Below are 18908 nucleotides of genomic sequence, written 5' to 3'. Positions count from 1 at the left end.
CATTGCCCACTATGGTACTACCTGGCCGAGGCCCCGCCCGGCATGGACACATTGGCACATAGCTGGCCCCGGGGTTTGCGCAAGTATGCGTTTCCCCCAGTGAGCCTGCTTGCGCAGACTTTGTGCAAGGCCAGGGAGGACAAAGAACAAGTCATGCTGGTAGCACCGTACTGGCCCACCCAGACTTGGTTCTCGGAGCTCACGCCCCTCCCTGGCAAATTCCCCTGAGGAAGGACCTCGATTCTCAGGGACGGGGCATGATTTGGCACCCGCACCCAGACCTCTGGAACCTCCATGTCTGGCCCCTGGACGGGGCGCAGGAAGACCTAAATGGGCTACCACCGGCGGTGGTAGACACTATCACTCAGGCCAGGGCTCCCTCTACAAGGCAGCTGTATGCCTTGAAGTGGCATCTGTTCGCGAATTGATGTTCTTCCCAAGATGAAGACCCACAGAGATTTGCAGTCAGATCGGTGCTTTCCTTCCTGCAGGAGAGGTTGGAGGGGCGGCTGTCCCCCTCCACCTTGAAGGTGTATGTGGAAGGCTATAGTGGCACACCACGATGCAGTAGATGGTAAGTCATTGGGGAAGCATGACCTGATCGTCAGGTTCCTTAGAGGCACTAGAAGGTTGAATCCTCCTAGGCCACGCCTCGTTCCCTCGTACGATCTCTCTGTGGTCCTGCTGGGCCTACAGAGAGCCCCGTTTGAGTGCCTGGAGTCAGTAGAGCTAAAGGCCCTCTCATTGAAGACAGCCCTCCTGACTGCGCTCACTTCCATCAAGAGGGTTGGGGACCTGCAGGTGTTCTCTGTCAGCAATACGTGCCTAGAGTTCGGTCCGGCATACTCTCATGTGATCCTGAGACTCTGGCCTTTTAGGGATCAGGTGGTGAACCTTCAAGCGCTGCCCCGGGAGGAGGCAGACCCAGCCTTGTCGTTGCTGTGTCCGGTATGCGCTTTGCGTGTTTACTTGGACCGCATGGAGAGCTTTAGACGCTCTGAGCAGCTCTTTGTCTGTTTTGGGGGACAGCAGAAGGGGAAGGCTGTCTCCAAACAGAGGATTTCCCACTGGATTGTGGATGCCATCGCTTTGGCATACCAGGCCCAGGGCGCGCCGTCCCCCCTGGGAGTACGAGCACACTCAACTAGGAGTGTGGCATCCTCCTGGGCCCTGGCGAATGGCGCCTCTCTAACAGACATCTGTAGAGCAGCGGGCTGGGCGACACCCAATACCTTTGCGAGATTTTACAATCTCCGGGTTGAGCCAGTTTCTTCCTGTGTGTTAGCAGGTATGAACAGGTAAGTATGTGTGCAGCTGGCTGGGTGTACCGCTTGCACACAGTGCCTTTCCCCTCCCTGAGGGGATAACGTGTGCTTTTTTCGGGATCGGTGAACCCTGGATGTCTTTTTTCCCCAGCACCCTGCGGCAGGCCAATTCAGCAGAGGAATTCGATGCCAGGCCCAGTACTCATGTAAGTATGCCCTGTCAGGTCAGCCCCTGTACTGGGATAGGTGCTCCATATGTGGTGGTTCCCTGTCGGTGACCCCATATGATGTATTTTTCCATGGTACAGTTTCCCTGACAGTACACCCGTGTCTTCCCTTGGGCAGAGCCCTGCTGCACTTGTAGAGTTCCTCCCTTCCAGGTAGGACCTACCACGGGGACTTCATTCCATGTGTGGTACTTCCCAGTTGGTAAGTCCATGTGACATATTCTCCACATGTTAACCTCCCCTTCGGGCAGGATGTGGTCTCCGCGGTATCTTTTCCTCGTGAGAAAAAGAACACCTTCCCTGGTGCAAATACATCTGGCCCCAGCTAAGTGAATTTTCATTTTTCGTGAGAAAAAGAAGAGAAAAGGTTGAAGCAGCTGGTGCGGTCTGTTCCCATTGTAAGTATGTCTTGTCCCCCCCCTTGGAGTACAAGGGACTATGCGACATATGTGGGGCGTTGGGAAGGTTATGATGGGGCTGGGTGCACTCGTTACTAGGCACGCAGTGGCCTGCCTGCACCTGCACCGCCAATCCACGTAACACAGTTCAGCTGGTTGTGGCATTTTATATAGGGACACCAAGTGTCACATGGGAATGTCTTGGTTACTGTTGTAACCTCCGTTCCCTGATGGAGGGAACGAGACTTTGTGTCCCTCCTGCCACAACACTGAACTACCCGCTGAAATGGCCGGGACTCTGTCCCGGCTCCTCAGCACAAACATGAATAAGTGGTTGCAAGCCGGCTCCTTTTATACCCGTATGTCCGGGGGAGTGGCATGCAAATTCCACTTGCCAATTCTCATTGGCCTTTTCTCAAATATCAGAGGTGTTTGGGGCTCCCAAGTATGACCCCTAGTGTCACTACATCGACACAACGTCTCGTTCCCTCCATCAGGTAATGGAGGTTACAACAGTAACCAAGACATTTTTTGCCAAAATGACATTTTTACTGCAATTATTGTTATCGTTATTACTATAAACTATAAAAACATTAAATTCATATGGTATTACCTTCAATCTGTGTAAAAATCTTTCAGAATCTTATTGTAGGCACAATAAATGCACTGACATTTGGCAAAAATAAGCTTTATCTTTATCTTATCTTTGAAAATGACACTTAAACTTATAAATAAATAGTAGTCTACTTACCGAACCAACTTTGCCTTTAATATGTATGGGATAAATGTACAGTCAGGATGTCATCATTATTGCAAAACTAACCGCAAGAGTGTGATTGTGATGTGACTAGAGAAGCAGAAGGGACATGTTTCATCCTAGAGGGGTTTTATTTTGTGATAATGAACGCCTGAATGTACATGATAACACTTAATACATGGCTTCTTGACAAATAAATGAATATATGGACATGAACTATGGATTTGAGTTAAAATAATTTATTATGTGAGAAGTAATCAAGCACAGAGGGAAGAGTCCACCAGGTAGCATATTGACTATTGGAAATAACTGTATACCCTCAGGGTTACTGCAGAACATGTAACAGTCAAAATATAATTGAGATGCATCGAACCAAGTGGCATAGTGGTTTAAATAAATCTACTGCATAGCATACCTATATATATATATATATATATATTTCTTTAGTTTGAAATTTAACTGATTACTTCATCTATGCTTAACCCATAAGTGGGAATGCTACACAACTTACAAAACAGTTTCTTAAAGTAATAGTCCATCCAAAAATGAACATTTTGTCACCAAATTAATTTGACTATTTCTTTCATGGAACACAAACTCTGCACTTTTCCATGCTATTAGTTACCATGGGGACTGAGGCTTTCAAGCTTCAAAAAGGATGCAAAAGCACCATAATAGTATCATTAAACTGGATCAATTTGATTCATTGAAAAGATCTGAATCAAAAGAATGATACATTCATGAATCATATATTGCTGCTTCTCTCGTGAGCAGGCAAGTGTGGATGTCTAGATTTCAGTGACTAGTGACTTCCTCACACTGTTCTAAACACAAAGCTATGATATGGCTTCAGAAGACTCGAAAAGGATCACTTTGATGGTGCTTTTGCATCCTTTTTGAAGCTTGAAAGCCACAGAATCTATTCATTGTATTAGCATGGAAAAGAGCAACCAGAACAAATGTTCAAAATGTCATCTTTTGTGTTCCACAGAAGAAAGAAATTCACAGAGTTTTGGAATGACATGAGGGTGAGTAAATGACAGTAAAATTAAATACATTTTACATTTATAAAAATACATTTTGGGGTGAACTATTCCTTTGAGATGACGATAAAGCATTTACACTAAAAAGAGAAAATAAATGTCTCCATTAGACAACAGAGTGAAACAGTCTGGTTCTGGAAGTAACAATCCCATTTAGTTTCTCCATAAGGGGATTAATTATTAACACTAACTTTTAAACTTTTAAAGACAGACTTATGAGTTTGTTAATCAAAGGTATTTGCTTCTGTTTAAGCCATCTGTCCATGTTTTTTCAACTTCATTAAAAAAATCTTGTTTAATACTACACTACCTATGATGCTGCAGAGAAAGATCCACCAATCAGAGAATTGTGGCCAACAAAGCATGCCAAGCAAACTCTGCAGCGACCGTCCACTTCCTTGACACACTGTGAATGATGCAATCGAGTCGGCCTCTCTACACTCTAACTACTTACTGTAGATATTTGTATATATCTAAATAATTGGAAATAACATTAAAACATATTGTATATAATTAACAATTTTAAATCAATAGATTTTTATTTTTCAATGATTTTATTTTGATTGCATCATTCTAAATGCTTCATGGGATTGTAGTTAATTCCCTCATTAAAGTTGTTTAATACCCAGTCTTGTCCGATTTTTAAATACATTTTTCTTCAAATCAGAGTTTGTAATGTTGTAATTCACCTCAGAGCTTCTTAGTTTGGTTCATGGCTTAGAACTCTTTTATAAAGGATTTTATGAAATCCTTATGTAAAAACAAACAAACATTAATGGGAAAAACACTTCAGGAACCATGGTGCGAATTACAGGGGGTCAAGGGGGTCTCAGATCCCCTGAATGCAACAGGAGAACCCTTGGAAGGCTAATTTGTGCATTCTTGAGGGAGGGGGGTCTCATTTAAATGAATTAATTAAATACATTTTTAAGATTAATTAAATTCTATTTTTAACTCATAGTAACACATACATTCAGTTTGACATCAAAATGTTTCATTTTGTTCATTGTGATTTTCTCAAATCTGATCGGAATCTGAGCTGATCTGTTCGAAGCACGGCATGGGATGTTTAACTTGTCATTTGAACTCTTTGTATGGTGGAATTTAATAATCATCAAGGCTTAACAAGCTAAGTATCACCCACAAGTGCTACAAAGGCATGAAACACCAGCGAAGTTGTAGGTATACTGCGGTCAGTAGCATCTAAACAGTAAAGTTTTTAGAAACTTGCTAGTTAGACATAAGTCATTCAGACACTTGTGGATGCACGAGACAAACAGTGTGTCTCGAAATTCTATTTTTATGTTTTGTGAAAGTTTGCAAAGAGTATAGAGATCTAAGCGGAAAGTAGAAACACAAGGAATTGTAATTTTATCATAAAGGGGGACAACAAGATGACAGGGGGCATCTTTCCTGTCATCCATTACAATTATTATTATTTTTTTTAATTTTTTGCTCTAAAATGGCATTAAAAAAAAAAGTTTTTTCTATTTTCCCTGGCATTGTTTTTCCTTCATTCACAAGTTGCACCTAATGGGAAATACCTGAAAAACATATTTTGTATTCTAATGTAGGCCTATGTATTATAATTTAGAACTATTTTAGTATATTTATCATAATATGTATCCATATTGCCCCCCACATCCATGTTTTAGAAAAAAAAGAAATAATGTATTTTTGATTATTTATTCTCATGCTGTGTTTGATACAGGCAGCAGAGAGACAGCATTTACATACGCCATCAGCGCGGCTGGTGTAGTGAATGCAGTGAGTCGTGCCTGCAGAGAGGGGGAGCTGTCGAGCTGTGGCTGCAGCAGAGCCGCAAGACCTAAAGATCTGCCACGAGATTGGCTGTGGGGCGGCTGCGGAGACAATGTCAATTATGGATACCGCTTTAGCAAGGAGTTTGTGGATGCCCGTGAACGGGAGAAAACCTTTGCCAAAGGCTCTATGGAGAGCGCCAGACTGATGATGAACCTTCATAACAATGAGGCGGGACGGAGGGTAAGAAGGCATAACTGAGTTTATGAACTATGAATATTGATCATTGGACATGTTAACACCTGGATTAAACATCCATCTTGTGTGATCCAATCATGTTGCCAGCACTAATGCTGCATTCCATTCAAATTGGATGTGGGATATTCCTACTTATCCCACGGGCCTGTTGATTGCTTGATTCTGATTGGTTGACGGACGTACTAAGGTTTGCAATTATTTTTCAAGTAAACGCATGGCTATGAAGTAGTTCCAGGTCTTGACCGCATAAAAGTTCCATATCACTTCACCAAATTATTTCAGTTATTTCAAAGAGCCCTTCAGGCTACCACAACAAAATAACCAATTAAAACAAAGACATTGGTTAAATACATCGAATAAGAATGACAAACAATGTCTATAATATTCAAAATTTATTTCAATATCGATTTAAAAGTGTCCTAAGACTCCCTCTCTCTCTCTCTCTCTCTCTCTCTCTCCTCACCCACCCACCCACACACACTGAGACTCGAGTCACGACCAACAAATAGAGCCGCACCCCCCGCGACTTGATCAATACAACATTTTATATTATCTGAAATAACATATAAAAAGTTTCACATATTAAGTTTCAATGTATTTCGCCCTAATCAGCCTCACATAGCTATAGTGGAAAGCACCGCGCTAACCCTCCCCCTCTCTCTCGCACACACACAACCTTGTTACTCCAATGCCGAAAAGCAGCACATCAGCAGTTGCTAGTTCTAAAGTGACATTTTCGAACTAGCAACGAAGGCTTGAGCTGTATCAAAGCTAGATATACTTGATCAATATAACAGTTTCTATATTATCTGAAATATCTGTGGGAAACACCTTCGCGCTTCTCCTCCCCCTCTCTTTACACACTCCCACACACGTGGACACACATACATATACGCATTATGCACACATTCGTGAGCAAAAAACAGAGCCGTCATGTCAGCGGACACCTACATCTCAGTGGGGTTGAAAACAGTTGTTAAGTTTTACATCGGAGAAGCTATATACAAAAATGGCATAAACTTACGTCTTGGCAGTTTTGAAGCTGCGTTACTTCTGATGAGAGCTGCAACAAAAAAGGTAATCCCAGAAGCGATCTCAGCGATCTCTCAGTTTATGAGTTTCTCTCTTTCGATCCCTCAAAAACAGACTCTCTCTCTCTCTACACACACACACACACACACACACACACACACACACACACACACACAAATGCACCATTGCTCCAGTAAGTGCTCCAGTAAAGCAGCGTAAGCCTCGCAATCCTCCGTTGCTAGTTCTAAAGTGACGTTTTCGAACTAGCAATGAAGGCTCGGACTGTATCAAAGCAAGATGCTGAATAAGTGGTGGAAGAAACACGAGCGTTTTAGGGATGAAAACCAGAAAATGATGAATGATGCCTTAATGTGTGGTATCAGTGGTATAAGCAGAATAATTGACTCCGGCTCGTTGAATTACTGAAAAATAATGCACACTCTGCTGCACATCGTGACCACATTACCACTTCTGTTGTGCATTATTTTTCAATAATTCAATGGTTCGTAATCAATTATTCATTACTTGCAATCTCTGATCTCCAACCATGAATGCTTTCCATTGCCAGATGCTCGGAAGATGATGTTTAAGGAAACAAAACAGCAACGCTCCCGTTAGCTTAGCAGGTGTTTGACTGTCACCAGAGATGTCTCCTAGCAACCCAATTCATAAACAATTTGCAATGCTAGAATTTGTGCTACAGGTGTATGATTATCAAAAGAGAGTATAATTTACCATGTTTTGAACACCTGCTACTCTGCTAACCTTTGTTAAACACGCTTTTTGTGATTAACTTTTTTTTATTGATTCATATATTAAACATAGAAAAGCAAAACATATATATATATATATATATATATATATATATATATATATATATATATATATATATATATATATACACAGAATCAATATTTACCCCCACTATTACCCCTCCCCCTCCCAATCCCACCCTGACCCTCAACAACATTCCAGTGGTCACACATGATTATAGACAACAACAACAACCGCCATTCGCCACTAAGTGGCGGTCACGTCACCACGATGCTTGTGCCAGGCTATGTGCACCTTGAGGTCACGTGAAGTGTCGAAATCCCGCTGGCAGGAGGTCATGGGGCAGACCCAGATGCCACGTGTTGACTGACTGAGACGACTGTCTGATGGACCACCTGTGCCCCCTACTGTGCCAACTTGCTGTGCTTTAGCCACCCGACGCTCCGCTTGTTGTTGCGAGTGTCGCTCCTCCGCCCTCCATTGTTGTTGGAGGGCGACTGCCTCCAACTGCCCAGTAGCGTCCTTCACGAGCCTCCTCCACAGAGGCCAATCTTGACACCGCTGGTACCAGTCAGAGGCAAGTCCACTCAGCTCCAAATCCTCCTGTACCACATCACTCCATTTCCTCTCTAACCTGTGCTGTGCCCATTTAGCCCCCTCAATCCGGCCGAACAAAAGCTGTTTAGGCATGCGGTGGCTGGGCATGCGGGCTACATGGCCCAGCCAATGCAGCCTTGCCTGCCGGAGGAGCTCACCGATGGGACTTTGTCCAGATCTTTCAAGGATTTGTGAGCTCCTCACCCAATCCAGCCTGGTTAAACTCAGGATGGGTCGTAGGAAGGTCAGCCTAAATGTTTCTAACCAGCGAAGATGTTCCATTAACGGGGTCCACGTTTCACAAGCGTAGAGAAGGGAGGGAATGACCGTGGCCGAGAAGACCTGAAGCTTCATGTGGAGCAACAGACCAGGTAGCTTCCACACAGCGTTACGTAACTGAAGATAATGCCGCTCGACTGATTCGGAGTGAGACCTCTGCTGCTAAACCGGAGCCGGTCATGAGCACACTGCCCAGGTATGGGAAACTCTCCACTCTCTCCACAACTGCTCTATCACCAATTGGGAGTTGGGGGGTGTGGAGTGTCCGATGGTACAAAATACCCAGGCAGGTTCTTAGTTTTGGTGGGGCTGATGGTAAGGCCCCACCTCTTAGTGGCAAGTTCCAGGTTCAGCAGCAGCACCCCCAACTCCTCCTCTGAGTGAGCAGAAATTACCAGATCATCGGCATACATAACATGGTTGAGCAATAGGGAGCCATCTCTTGGCCGCACCCGGGCATCGATCAGCCTCCCATTGTATCTGTACCAGATGGAAATTCCTCCGGTACAGCTATTAAAGGCTTCATTAATTATGTGGTCAAAATAGAGGTTTAATAATGTGGGAGCAAGAGGACATCCCTGTCGCACCCCAAGGTGTACAGAGAATGACTCTGACTACCGGCCACATAGTTTTACCTGGGCCCGCTCACCATCATGAAGGTCCTTAATGATCGTGAGCAGAGGGTCAGGGACTCCAAAAGCATGAAGAACAACCCAGAGCCCAGGCCTACTGATGGTATCATAGGCCTTGACCAGGTCAATAAAGCAGAGATGCAGGTCTTGTTGGAATTCCCTACACCTCTGCTGTAGCAGATGGACAGAAAATATGGCAACCGTGCAAGACCGCCCTTTCCAGAAACCACATTGGGGCTTCGCAAGCCTCTCCTCAGTGTGCCTAGCGAGGCGATATTGAATAATCCTTTCCAGAACCTTTCCCGGCACACTGAGGAGTGAGATGCCCCTGTAGTTGTTACAGTCTGTGCGGTCCCCTTTCTTAAAGAGGGGGACCACCAGGGCATCCTTCCAATCCTGCGGAACCCATCCAGTGGTCCAGACTGTTGTTATGATGTCATGTAGGGCAATCTGTGCACAAATGCCACCCTCCCTCAGCATTTCTTCTGGGAGATCATCTCTGCCCGGTGCCTTTCCCAGTCTCAGACTCGATAACCTTCAGTACTTCCTCAACAGATGGCACCTCAGCCAACCACTCACAAGGGTCACTTCTTCCTCCAATATTTGAGGCACCGCAGCCTCGGCAGGGTCATCCCCACTTTGTCCCACGTTGTTTTCCTGGCTGAGGGATTTCCCCTCCCCCAGGACCTCACAGAAGTGTATTGGTACACCGTGTTGGTAATTACAAGCCCATGGACTGCACAAAAATCTAGTAGCCTCCTGCCATTGTTATTGAGCTGATCTGGCCCATGCCTTCCAATCCCTCCAGACCAGGTGCCAGCATCTTGGCCAACTCGGGCATTGAAGTCACCCAAAAAGATGACTATCCCGAGGGGCCACTTTAGCTAGCACCTGTGACAGGAGGTCATAGAAGGCATCCGACTCATCGGCCTTGCCTGCATCCTTCCACAGATGTTCGTCTTCAGTGGGGGCATAAGTAACCACGACCACCACTCCTCGCCTCTGGTTGATGGGAAGGCAAGCCCAAAGTATCCTGGGGCTTACAGCTTCCCACACCTCACCACCACGCTCCCACGCCCCCTTCATTCTTTTGTTCAGAAGAAGTGCCACTCCCTGTTGTTTGGCAGTCTCCTGCCCAGAGTAGAGGACTGTCCACCCCTCATGGTGGCAGGAGCCAGAGCCAGCCAACCGGACCTCCTGAATACCACAGAGATCCAGGCGGTACCGGTGCAGCTCCCAACAGAGGAGTGGCAGCCTCTCCTCCACAGTGAGCATTCTAACATTCCAAGTGGCCATCCAAAGTGGTTTTTTGTTGTTTCTGGAGGAGCCCCGAGGGTAAGAATTCAGTCTCCTGGCTCCGCCAAATGGGGTTTGGCCAGGAGATGTCATAGATGCCTGTCCCCCCCCGGCACAAGCTTAATAAGTTCTTTACATCGTAGTTTAGTGGTAGTTCATTGAAGGTGGAGGGGTTAACAGCCCCTCACACCCATCCAGAGCCGCTGTGGTGGTTACAAACGCCATGAGGGGAAAGGCAGATCGGAATTGGACCTCCTCCCACAGCACTGTCCATAATAGCATTGCCTGTCCGGCACCATATTATACCATGATTATTCACATACACACGCACACACACACGCACACACACACACAATGAATAAGACACCCTATGTCTTTGGGCATCTGTAGAGCTGAGGAGGGCGGGGCCGGGCTGGAATGAGACATACCCGGTCCCCAATCAGCCTGATGGGGCACACGAGGGATAAAGGTGGCCGGGGATGACAGTTCGAGAGAGAGAGAATTACAGACAGCTGTACTGTGTGTTTAAAGTTGTGTGTTTTGTTTAAGTTGTTTATTAAATTATTATTTAAGTTGTCAAGCCGGTTCTCGCCTCCTCCTTTCCTCCCTTACACTGGTGCCGAAACCCGGGAAGGAGGAGGGATTCCCGTCGCAGAGTCCTCGACACTGCCATCCACCCAGGGGAGCGCCGCTGCCGTCCGACGGGGGACGGAGTAGCCCGACCACCCGGACGCGGGGAACGGCCGCCATCCGCGAGGCGAGTGGGGACGGGACTCCCCGACCGCCTGGAGAGAGAGAGCCGCTGCCGGGGGCGGAGGAGTGCCCTGCCGTCCCCCGGGAACACGGAGGGGTTGAGAGATGACCGCCGTCTGCGGGGGGAGGAGGGAAGCGACTCCCCGACCGCCTGGAGTGGTAGGGCCGCTGCCAGGGGCAGAGGAGTGTCCCCACGGGACGCCGGGAACGCGGAGGGGCGTTCTGTCCGCTGGGGATCGGAGGTCTGACTCCGGTCCGCCTGGGGAGGAGCGGCTGCAGTCTGCCTGAGAGGGTGGAGTAGTGATCGAGGACCACGCGATGGCACATCAGAGAACCGGTGAGTTTCTTTTTTCTCTCTCTCTCCTCTCTCTTTCTCTGTCGCTCCGTGTTGGCCTTTCCCTCGCCATTTTGTTTTGTTGTTTTTCCCCTCCTGTCTCCTCCCAGGTCGAGGAAGGCGGGGATGACCCGCCGGCAGTCGGGGCGTAAGGCACGCCCCGGAGAGGAAGGGTGGGGGATGTACGTCATGCCGGGGGCTCCCCGGCCTGAGGCAACGCCGGGAGGAGTGTAGAGCCGAGGAGGGCGGGGCCGGGCTGGAATGAGACACACCCGGTCCCCAATCAGCCTGATGGGGCGCGCGAGGAATAAAGGCGGCCAGGGACGACAGTTCGAGAGAGAGAGAATTACAGACAGCTGTACTGTGTGTTTATAGTTGTGTGTTTTATTTAAGTTGTTTATTAAATTATTATCAAGCCGGTTCTCGCCTCCCCCTTTCCACCGAACCCCCTTACAGCATCATACATTATGTTGCTGCTAACTAGAAATACCAATTGACATTCTAAAAACATGTCCACGCATGAAAGCCAGAACTTGAAACGACACTTAATGCTCAAGCAAGCCTAATTTTAACTGCTGTTTTGTGAAATGAACGTCTCCTGAGCAATTTTTCATATGAATCTACCAAGGGGTCTATAATACTTGGAAAAATCTGTCTAATAATATTTGTGATTTAAATGTTGCTTCCAATAACTTCGTTATGTCAGGGTACACGTTTATGCTGTGTTCCATTCAAGTTGGATGTGGGATATTCCTACTTGATATCTCCGACCATAAATGCATTCCATTCCCCGATATTCGGAACTGCAACGCTCCCATTAGCTTAGCAGGGGTTTGACTCTCATTAGAGATGTCTCCTAGTAACCCAACTGATAAACAATGCTGCAGCACTAGCATTTGTGCTACAGGTGTACAATTATCAAAAGAGATTATAATGTTTTATACACCTATTTATGCAGGCGTTTGTTAAACAAGCTTTAATATCATGAAATGTGGAAACGAACTCATTTATCGATATTACTTAATAAAGTGAATGTTTATTACTTTGTATATCTCACTTGTCGACATGTTTGTGTGACATCAAGCCCCTGCATCTCGGCGAAACCGGAGTTGAGAATTTCTGCACAAGTTTACAAATTGTAATTCTGACTTCAAGATGCATTCCATTTCACTTTTCCTAGTAGGAAGTTGTAAAATCTGACTTTCCAAGTTGAATGGAATGCAGCACTACTTTTCAAAACTTGATCTGACACTGAATGCTCCAGCAGCCTAATTTAAACTTAGAAAACTCCTGAAGTTGCTATAATAATGCAAAAAGCACTTACCAATTTGCTTGAAGTGAAAATCAGTCCTCCTTTCCTGATTAATAAATTAACCCTCTGGGGTCTGAGGGTGTTTTGGGCCCTGGAGAAGTTTTGACATGCCTTGACATTTGTGCTTTTTTCAGTTGCTTAAAAACATATTAATGGCTAAAGTCTGATAACACTGTATTCAGCACAAACTGGGCTACAATAATATGTGAGCAACATGTATGTACATGTTTGTATTTTTGAGAAAATAATGTTTATGCGTGGCTTTTGAAAAAAACAAACATTAAGTCACTGAAATAAGACCATATAACACATAAACATTTGTTCACAAGACTTTTGAGAACTGGATCTTGTAGCCTAGAGTTTTTGCTACAAAATGATGTGAAAATTAAATAATGATCCTGATCACTCATTCACAATATAGTCATTTAACTTTAAGACACTTTTAGTGTTAGAAAGGACATATGCGAGGAGGTGTGAATGATCATGAATATTGATGTGATTCACACCTGAGGAGACAAAGACCCCTCCCCTGAGAGAGAATGAATGTGAGGAGACTTAATGATTGAATGTATTGTTTGTAGCTTATTCACAAAATCAAGTTTAAGTTAAAAGTAATCTGACTATACATTTTATTTTGCACTTTGCGCACTTCCTCGACCGGGCATATTTACAGCACATTTTACACATTTACACCCGAACAGATATTTGCGAGCACAAGCTTGATGATGATAATGAGGCAGCATAAACACTAGTTAAAATATAATCTAAACATTCATGTTATTTTTATATCATATTACATATCATATTGATATCATACAGCATACAATTTAAATACCTGCTTTAGCCGAAACAACATTTAAATGTAACTAAAACTTGCCTATTAGGACATATTTCAAATTTTAATACTCTGAATACTGGCTGGCAAGTCTGGAAATAGTCCAACTAGTAAAATATGTACATGTTTATATAAAATAGCATGTCAACTAATGTACGTAAAACTAAATGATTTACTCATCTGAAATTGTATCCTCGGCTGGATCAAGTCGCTCTTCAAAATGAAAACGTTCATCATCGGAGTCCCGCTCTTCTTCTGAAGAAAATATGAACTCTTCGTCACTATCCAGGACCATCTGAAGAGCTTCCTCACCTGTGTAGCTCTAACGTCTGGAAGGAAGTCATGAGAGCTGGATCTAAGTGCAGCGAAACAGTATTTAATAAAACAAACAAAGTACAGATTAACGGCGTAAACACAGGAACAGAGAAAACATCTACGATTGGAACTGGATTACACAAGAGGTCAAAACACATAACAACTGACAAAGGTAAAACACAGGTGATGAAACACAGGTGAGAAACAATAGGGAACAGCTGGAAGTGATCAGAGCAGGGGATTATGGGAAGTGTAGTCTGGGGGAATAGATGACAGAGGCAAAACACAGGTGAGAAACAATAGGGAACAGCTGGAAGTGATCAGAGCAGGGGATTATGGGAAGTGTAGTCCGGGGGAATAGATGACAGAGGCAAAACACAGGGCAGACAACAGTGAATCATAACAGTAGCATGCCATCTTCCAAATGCGCAGGAAAGTGAATGAATCTGATTATGAACTTGTTGGGGGCGTTTACCATTTGCATAGATCGCCTCAGCACATTACCGTATGAATAGCACGCTCTGCGCGTGGGTGTGATCACATTAGCGATAATTAGCTGAGCCAGTAGAAACTGTACATCTCTTAAGTTTCATACAGATTACATTGCAGGAGAATTTTTTTTTACATTTGAATTGTTTTCATTTAAAAGGAGACATTTTAAGCTTTCTTTAGACATACAGGTGCATCTCAATCAATTAGAATGTCGTGGAAAAGTTCATTTATTTCAGTAATTCAACTCAAATTGTGAAACTCGTGTATTAAATAAATTCATTGCACACAGACTGAAGTAGTTTAAGTCTTTGGTTCTTTTAATTGTGATGATTTTGGCTCACATTTAACAAAAACCCACCAATTCACTATCTCAAAAAATTAGAATATGGTGACATGCCAATCAGCTAATCAACTCAAAACACCTGCAAAGGTTTCCTGAGCCTTCAAAATGGTCTCTCAGTTTGGTTCACTAGGCTACACAATCATCGAGAAGACTGCTGATCTGACAGTTGTCCAGAAGACAATCATTGACACCCTTCACAAGGAGGGTAAGCCACAAACATTCATTGCCAAAGAAGCTGGCTGTTCACAGAGTGCTGTATCCAAGCATGTTAACAGAAAGTTGAGTGGAAGGAAAAAGTGTGGAAGAAAAAGATGAACAACCAACCGAGAGAACCGCAGCCTTATGAGGATTGTCAAGCAAAATCGATTCAAGAATTTGGGTGAACTTCACAAGGAATGGACTGAGGCTGGGGTCAAGGCATCAAGAGCCACCACACACAGACGTGTCAAGGAATTTGGCTACAGTTGTCGTATTCCTCTTGTTAAGCCACTCCTGAACCACAGACAACATCAGAGGTGTCTTACCTGGGCTAAGGAGAAGAAGAACTGGACTGTTGCCCAGTGGTCCAAAGTCCTCTTTTCAGATGAGAGCAAGTTTTGTATTTCATTTGGAAACCAAGGTCCTAGAGTCTGGAGGAAGGGTGGAGAAGCTCATAGCCCAAGTTGCTTGAAGTCCACTGTTAAGTTTCCACAGTCTGTGATGATTTGGGGTGCAATATCATCTGCTGGTGTTGGTCCATTATGTTTTTTGAAAACCAAAGTCACTGCACCCATTTACCAAGAAATTTTGGAGCACTTCATGCTTCCTTCTGCTGACTAGCTTTTTAAAGATGCTGATTTCATTTTCCAGCAGGATTTGGCACCTGCCCACACTGCCAAAAGCACCAAAAGTTGGTTAAATGACCATGGTGTTGGTGTGCTTGACTGGCCAGCAAACTCACCAGACCTGAACCCCATAGAGAATCTATGGGGTATTGTCAAGAGGAAAATGAGAAACGAGAGACCAAAAAATGCAGATGAGCTGAAGGCCACTGTCAAAGAAACCTGGGCTTCCATACCACCTCAGCAGTGCCACAAACTGATCACCTCCATGCCACGCCGAATTGAGGCATTAATTAAAGCAAAAGGAGCCCCTACCAAGTATTGAGTACATATACAGTAAATGAACATACTTTCCAGAAGGCCAACAATTCACTAAAAATGTTTTTTTTATTGGTCTTATGATGTATTCTAATTTTTTGAGATAGTGAATTGGTGGGTTTTTGTTAAATGTGAGCCAAAATCATCACAATTAAAAGAACCAAAGACTTCAACTACTTCAGTCTGTGTGCATTGTATTTATTTAATACACGAGTTTCACAATTTGAGTTGAATTACTGAAATAAATGAACTTTTCCATGACATTCTAATTTATTGAGATGCACCTGTATGTTTCATGTTTGTGTGATAAATATTCGCTGAGTTTCAGTTCATTTTTGTGACATGTTTCAGAAAGATGCTCATGGAGACAGAGATGGCTGAAAGTGCACCCTGTTTATTTTCTTTATTTTACAAAAGCACAAGGTTTTGTTGTTATTGTGAGTGTACACAAATAAAAGTAGACCCTTTATAGTTTCTAATGATGTCTTACACTTATCTGTATGCCCAAAAATGAGAGAGTATTTTAAGTTGTTTCCGCTGTTATGAGGAAAAAACCCAGCAGGATGCGCCGGCACATCCGTCGACCCCAGAGGGTTTTAAGCAATCACACGGTCATGCAGAACATCTTGTGTTTTTAAATCCATAAGGATCTCTTTCTCAATGGCGATAGCGGCAGAAATGACAGTTGACTCGTCAGCAAGATCTTGCGCTCGCTTTCAAATTACGTCACTTAAAGCGTGATTGCATCACTCAAGGCCTGACGAAATTCTGAAGGCCTGAGGGGGTGGAGCTCAGACGCTGCTTCGGCTGAGGAGCATGGCTTCGCTTGTAAGCATCAAGGAATAAATTCTGACTGGATAAACTTTTAGTTTTTCTCTGTTTGTTTGTAGATTAATTAAGAGTGGAAAGCCATTAAAAGTACATAGGCAAAAAGGTGATTGAGGAAGTTTTTATTTATTTGGCATATTAGGCCAGCAGAGAAGGCTTTGCTGGCCCTGAGAATTCGCCACTGCTAGCTGCAGACTTGACATTTTATAGAATCCTAGCCACACTCCCTCCTCCAATACCAAGCTTAAATCTTTCTCTCATAATCTCTTGACTGAAGTTGAAGCTCCGTCCCCCAGACTCTGAATTAGCAGGGTTAATACACTGATGCCTCATGACCTTTTCCAAAAGCAGTAATCACCTCTCCCCGAGTATCTGCCGCTTTGGGGGGGAGGGTGCTACTCCCAAAAACAGTATAGAGAAGGTGGCACAGCTGTAAATACCTATAGAACTGAGATCTGGGAATCCCAAAATGTTGAACCAAATTTTAAAAAGATCGCAACACTCCACTCTCATATAGGTCACCAAATGTAGTAACCCCCCTCACAATCCATCTGACCAGCAGAAAGGGGAATTATTAATACATAATTTTGGGTTCAGCCACATGCTCGAGGCAACAGTTAAATAAATGTCAGAATTAAACACTCTGGACACTTTTGTCCATACCGAGTGCAAATGCGAGATAACGGGGTGTAACTTCTCCAGTTAGTTTGATAGAAAGTCTTTGCAATGGTAAAATAGTGGCAAGAACTTCCTGTTCAATACAAAACCCTTTGTACAATTGGCCTATGCAGCTTACCGAAATGTAATCTGGAACGTTTACCATTCCAAATAAGAGAAATAAGAGAGGGGGACATCTATAGGGATAGACTGTAGCAGGTAGTTGAATTTTGGAATACAATTAATTTTAATAACATTAACCTTCCCAATCATAGATAAATGTAATGAAGCCCACTTGCCCACATCGCTCAAACCTTTTTATTAAAGGGTAAAAATTAACTCTCTCTAAATCACACAAATTTGCTGGGAATAAAATACCCAAATACTTAATGCCCTTTCTGGGCCACTGAAAGGGGCCTGGCTGAAAAGCCGTTACCAGGCAGTATGCTGTCAGAGCAAAAGCTTCGGATTTAGATCAATATACTCTGTATCCCGAGAATTTAGAAAAGGAATTAATAATTCTGTGGAGGCAAGGCATAGATCTAGTAGGGTCAGAGACGAATAATAAAATATCATCTGAGTAAAGCAAAAGCTTATGCGCCACACCTCCCGCCACTACCCCTGGAAAATCATCCTCCTCTCTTATCGAGGCTGCTAATGGTTCCAGGGAAAGACAGAACAATATTGGGGAAAGAGGGCAACCCTGTCAGGTGCCCCTATCCAGAGTAAATTAATCTGAAATTAATCCATGTACCACCGCTACCGGGTGTCTATAAAGTAACTTAATCCAACCAATACAAGTGTTCCCGAACCCATACATTTCCAAAATCTTAAAAACATAATCCCATTCTACCATATCAAATGCCTTTTCGGCATCAAGTGAGATGGCAGCAACCGGAGTCTGATCATTCACCACTGATCACATGATATTGATGAAACGCCTAATGTTATCAGAAGGGCTACGGACCTGAATAAACCCCACCTGATCTATATGTGTAAGAGATGTCATAACTTTACCTAATCGGTTAGCCCAAATTTTTGACAATATTTTAACGTCTAGCTGGAATGGGAAATTGGACGGTAATTCTTACACTCACATGGACCTTTGTCCTTTTCAGAATCAGACTGATCCGGGCTTGCGTCTTGGTTGGCGGAAGCTTTCCATTCTTTAATGATTCCGTATAAACTTCTAGCAAAAGTGGAGCCAATTCTGTAGCATAAGATCTAAAAAACTCAGTGGCAAAGCCATCTGGCCCCGGAGCCTTGCCTGTAGGCAAGGCCATAATTAACTTGCCAAGCTCCTCCAAGGTAATCTCAGAATTAAGAATTTTTTTTTGCTCATTCGTCAGTTTAGGGCATTCTAATGGTTCCACAAAGTTTCTAATATCTTCAACAGTTGACGAAGACATGGAACTATAGAGATCAAGATATAATTCTTTAAAAGCATTATTAATATCAATGGCTGAGTTAAATATTTCACCACCAGCCGATTTCACTGAGGGAATGGTAGAAAAAGACACACTGTTTTATATATCTAGCCAGAGGTTTTCCTGCTTTGTCCCCCGACTCAAAGTATGTCTT

At 43.9% G+C, this 18908-nt stretch overlaps 1 protein-coding gene across 1 annotated transcript in view; it reads left to right on the top strand.

Moving 5' to 3' along the window:
• wnt5a (wingless-type MMTV integration site family, member 5a) overlaps positions 1–18908 on the top strand; it is a 71179-nt gene that overhangs the window by 40619 nt on the left and 11652 nt on the right. The window contains exon 4 of the mRNA XM_051670175.1: positions 5402–5694. Within this exon, the coding sequence (XP_051526135.1) occupies positions 5402–5694 (293 nt within the window). The remainder of the gene's footprint in view (positions 1–5401; positions 5695–18908) is intronic.

The sequence above is a fragment of the Myxocyprinus asiaticus genome, chromosome 33 (assembly GCF_019703515.2).
Source record: "Myxocyprinus asiaticus isolate MX2 ecotype Aquarium Trade chromosome 33, UBuf_Myxa_2, whole genome shotgun sequence".
Lineage (NCBI taxonomy): Eukaryota > Metazoa > Chordata > Actinopteri > Cypriniformes > Catostomidae > Myxocyprinus > Myxocyprinus asiaticus.
Note: the sequence above shows the minus strand (reverse complement) of the source record. Positions and strands in the feature narration are given on the sequence as shown.